A 5,000-nucleotide genomic window follows, 5' to 3' on the forward strand; every position below is an offset into this window, starting at 1 on the left:
CGAGAGCATGGACGGACTAGTGCGGACAATAGACCGAATTTATCACGGAGGTGGAAAAGCGGGGTACCTGCTCTACCTAGACGGGAAGCGCTTCCAGTTGGATATGGAGAGGGATGAGGCGCTTCTGTCCCATCACTTCAGTTCCAAATATGTGACTTCGCAGCTGGGGGCGGATGAAGGCGCACCGGCCCTTCACCGGGAGTGTGTTTACAGAGGGACCGTGGACTCGAATCCGGAGTCCTTGGCGGTGTTTACCTTGTGCGGTGGCGGTCTCGAGGGATTTTTCGCGGTGGAACATGCCCGTTACACTATCAGACCGCTGGTACGAGCCAAAGGTCACGAAAACGACGTGCACGTGATAGAGGACGCGGACGCGGAGCGCGCGCTCCACTACTTCGTCCGCGAGAGCTTCAGCTTCGAGGAGATGTCCACCGGCGAGAGCTGCGGCACGCGGGAGAAGCGACGCCGGAGAGATCCCTCGGGGAAGCGCCGGCGGAAGGGCCGGGGAAAGGGCAAGGGCAGCCGTCACGGATATGCCCTGAAGGCGGACGATGACCACCACGGAGCGCACGGGAGGCGGTGGTGGCAGAAGTTTTCCAAGTCCGTGGCGTTCCAGAGCGACAACGTCAAAAGGCGCAGGAGGTCGGTGTCCCGCGCCAGGTATGTCGAGCTGCTGCTTGTGGCCGACGAGTCCATGACAAAGAAGTATGGCAAAGACTTGAACCACTACCTGCTGACGCTCGCCTCGATCGCATCCAAGCTGTACGGACACGCCAGCATCGAGAATCCCATCCGACTGTCCGTGGTGAAGGTGGCCACGGTGACGGAGAAGGAGAAAGGTCTGGAGGTGTCCAAGAACGCCGCGGCCACCCTCAAGAGCTTCTGCAAGTGGCAGAACCAGCAGAACCCGCTGGATGACGACCACGAGAACCACCATGACGCCGCGATTCTCTTCACCAGGCAGGTAAATAAACATCAGTTCCACGAACCGACCTTGCGCACCTTGCACTGACACGCCCATTTAGACAAAACCTGTAAACAGCCAGAAACAGCCTGAAAATACCTGTCTCTGCTCTGTCATCTTGGTACGTGTTTTTGTTCGCATTACGCACTGCCTCTGCCTCTGCCTCTGCACTCCGTGCTCAGGTGGAGGGAGAGCGGATGCGGAGTAATTTATTTGAGGTGTTTTTAATGGCATAGTAAATCAGTGGAACAGTGTAGCTCAGCTCTCGCACTCGCTCTCTCTCTCGCTCTCTCTCTCTCTCTCTCTCTCTCTCTCTCTCTCTCTCTCTCTCTCTCTCTCTCTCTCTCTCTCGCTCTCTCGCTCTCTCTCTGTCTCCAACCATAAAATTGTTTCCTAAGCGCATGTTTTTCTGGGCAGCTGCCACTGTCTTAGGAGTCCCCCCTCCCTGTCCCAGGAGGAGGTTGTCTCGACATCGTGTGATCTCTGGTGCGCAAACACTTCTCTCCGGAGCGGCTCCAGAAAGCCGAAAAGCAGCTTCTGGTTGGATTGGGCTGCTCTTACAGTTGTCCCGCACGCACAATAGTCAGACCCCCCCCCCTCCCTTTCACTCCTCCCTCCCCTTTTCTGTATCTCTCTTTTCTCGACTTCTTTTCAGAAAATAAAAGCCCGTCCGGGACTTACTGAGCTGTCAGTTAAACAAACACGCCTCCGTTTGAAAAACCCATTCCATGCGCGAGACCACACTCATTTAAATTTCCCTCAGATCGACCCGCGCGCCGAGCACCGGCACAGAGCACCCCGAGCTCCCCGCGCTTTTCTCACCCCCTGTCTTGTGGTTTTCGGCTACATACCTCATCCCTCGGGTCAGATTTTCTTTCAAGGGTTTGTGGTGCTGCGTAAGTCATGCAAGGTCTTGCACACTGGAGAACACAGGCTTTTGCCAAGATTTCTCCCAGGGTTTTTTTTTTTGTCTGGCAAGGAAATATGTTTTGGAATCTGAAACATACAAAAAAAAAAACAAGGTTGCATCTCTTTGTGGGGCTTGTTAGGTCGGGAATCCATAGCAAAAGTAGCTTCACTTGGCACTGCCAGCGTGACCTGGATTGGCATGCAGTGCCCCGGGCCAGCGGGCTCTGGGAGAGTTGGCTACGGTGCACCTGCAGTGGGTGTTCCTCTTGGCTGGGCGTCCGTATGCGGCGGAAATTGCACGGAATGGGCAAAGCAAGCCCAGAGATGGCCACTTCCACCAAAGGGTGAAGGAGAGAGCAGCCAGAGTGTTTTTTCCTTTCTTTCAAGTGTGTGTGTGTGTGTGTGTGTAGGAGAGAGAGAGAGAGAGAGAGAGAGAAAAGTTCATTTGTTTTCAGAACTCAGAACACACCTGTAGGTAGGTTTCCTCTCTGTCAGAAATGACGAAAGACATAAAGGATAAGATGAATCAGTCCCTTTTTTTTACAGAAACACACAGGAGGTCTCTTAAAAGAAATATAAACACGGAACACCACACACATAAACCTAAACTGGTGTTTATTTCAACTCCAGTGCCTACCTGCACACACACCTGATGCTGAATCACCCAGCTCTGGCAAACTTGATGTTCCTGCTCTGTAACCGTATCATGGTTTCACGATGACTCCTTCACATGCCATCTCAACATGTTGTGATGCCTCCTACTCCTTCAGTGCAGCACAGATCGCTTCCATTTACACAACATCGTTAGCCTGGCTATAGCGCCTACCACTTCTCAAACGAGACGTGTTCTGGCAACCAAACGTTCATTTTTCTCGTATTTGGAAAAATGCCCAGATCCGTTCATTGGGTGCCACGGATGTCTATCAAATGTGTCTGTGCATAGCTCACTATCGTTTTGCTTCCCTCCCCTGTTCTGTTCTGTGAGGCTACAACATCGTAAGGGAGGCTCCTGGCTGGGGGATGCTGGATACCCTAGAGTGCCCTGGTTCTCCAACCCCTTTACCACCCGCCCCCCCCCGAGACTAGCCTGCCGGGTCCTGGGGCCTGAGCCCAGTTTGGGGGAGATCCATGTGGGCATTGCTGAGATGGTGGTGGTGGTGGTGCTGGTGGGGTGGTAGGAGGGGTTGGACTGGAAGTGAACAACAGACACATTGAGCGGCAGGACTTTCAGCTCCCCAGTAGAATGTGTGATTATTACATCACAGCCACCCGCGGGGCTAGAGCGATCGCTCTACCCAGGCCAACAAAGCCCTCACTGTCAGAGAGGGTGCAGGCGAGAGATAGAGTGAGCATCGGGGGGCGAGCGAGCAGGACACAGAGAGAGAGAGAGAGAGAGAGAGAGAGAGAGAGAGATGGTGTGGAGGACACAGGGAGAGAGCGAGAGAGAGAGAGAGAGAGAGAATGGTGAGGAGGACACAGAGAGAGAGAGCGAGAGAGAGAGAGAGAGAGAATGAGATATGGATTAGTAGAGAGACAGAGAGAGGTGTGATGACAGAAGGGTAGAGACAGCAAAACAGGAAGAATAGAGGATGAAAAGAAAAGATGACGAGCAGGATTGCCTGTCTGATATGCTTTGTCACCAGACAATAATGCAGGCTTAGCAGGCAGAGGAGCAGCAAGTGTGGCGGCGGATTTGTCGAACCGCAGGGAGCTCTTACTTTACGTTCTGGCCCACCGCAGGGCTCAGGTAGCTTGGCCGTCGCTAGCGGCAACACAGCAGGTGATGTGTGTAAACACACACGCGCCGCTTTAATTCAGATATAAGAGAGTGGGGATCATTAGGATTAAACAAGCTTATAGGTGTTTGTTTGGATTTGGTTGCCGTGGCATTATGGCACCACAGCGTCAGCAGCCTAACACACACTCACACACAACCACACACATACTGTCAACACTTCTTTATTTACGGTTTCATTCCAAAACGAAGTTTGCCGCCTTTCCGTGTTCAAACACAGCAGTTCCACCCTCCACTTGGAGCCCGGAGACGTTGACTCTGCCAGCCTTTTGATACAAATATGTGCACGATGTGCACACACACAACACAGGATGGATGCCAATGAGGTACACCACACAAACACACACACACACACACACACACACACACTCTCTCTCTCTCTCTCTCTTACATGCACACTCACGTACAGTCACAGACACACATACAAACGTACACTCACACAAGCACACACACACACAAACGCACATACACACACACACACACACACACACACACACACACACACACACATATGTTCAAACTTATAGATACTGTCCCATGATACTGCTCATATAAAAAAAGCGCCCTGTGAGTGTGCGTGAGAGCCGCAGCAGCATCCTGAGTTGAGGCGTGAGAGCGTTAACACCGTTCTGAATCAGCTCTTACACACACACACACACACACACACACACACACACACACATCCTGAGTTAAGGCGTGAGAGCGTTACCACCGTTCTGAATCAGCTCGCTCATATCGCTGTTTGGCTTCCTCCGCGCTGTCAGTCCGTGTGTGTTTTCTGAGAGTGATGAGTACATATACGTCCTGCTGTGATTGCGTGTGCGTATCAGTGCCCGGGTGTGAGAACTCGCTCTCCCGCTCTCTCTCTCTCTCCCTTACCGGCTCTGTATGCACTGCTCATATATGAGTGTGTGTGTGTGTGTGTGTGGACTGAGTACACTTATCGAGCACCTTCGGGTGCAGTGTTTTCTGGTAGCGAGCTGGGGCATTTCGCATGCTGGACACCCCGTCCAGCATTTGGCACTACCCGTCCGCATAATCTAACAGAGCCGGGGGGATTGGGGTCATCTATACGGTGATGTGATGTGATTGGTTCCTCAGCTAGCCCTGATGCAGTCTGATAGGAGCGGGAGGTGGTTTGGCGAAGACGCAACAGGTAGATGACCTCTGAGCGTATTTAAATATGCAGACAGTTTTTGATGTGTGTTCGCCTCTCTCTCTCTCTCTCCCTCTCTCTCTCTCTCTGTGTGTGTGTGTGAGGGAGAGAGAGAGTATATGGTCAGAGAAAGAGAGAGTTGCTATGATACGCCCAGTGCGGTTGCCATGTGCTGA

At 52.6% G+C, this 5,000-nt stretch overlaps 1 protein-coding gene across 1 annotated transcript in view; it reads left to right on the plus strand.

Moving 5' to 3' along the window:
* Positions 1 to 5,000, plus strand: part of LOC134061954 (A disintegrin and metalloproteinase with thrombospondin motifs 5) — a 21,623-nt gene that overhangs the window by 423 nt on the left and 16,200 nt on the right. The window contains exon 1 of the mRNA XM_062517802.1: positions 1 to 964. This exon is cut by the window's left edge and continues 423 nt beyond it. Coding sequence (XP_062373786.1) covers positions 1 to 964 — 964 coding nt within the window. The remainder of the gene's footprint in view (positions 965 to 5,000) is intronic.

The sequence above is a fragment of the Sardina pilchardus genome, chromosome 17 (assembly GCF_963854185.1).
Source record: "Sardina pilchardus chromosome 17, fSarPil1.1, whole genome shotgun sequence".
NCBI lineage: Eukaryota > Metazoa > Chordata > Actinopteri > Clupeiformes > Clupeidae > Sardina > Sardina pilchardus.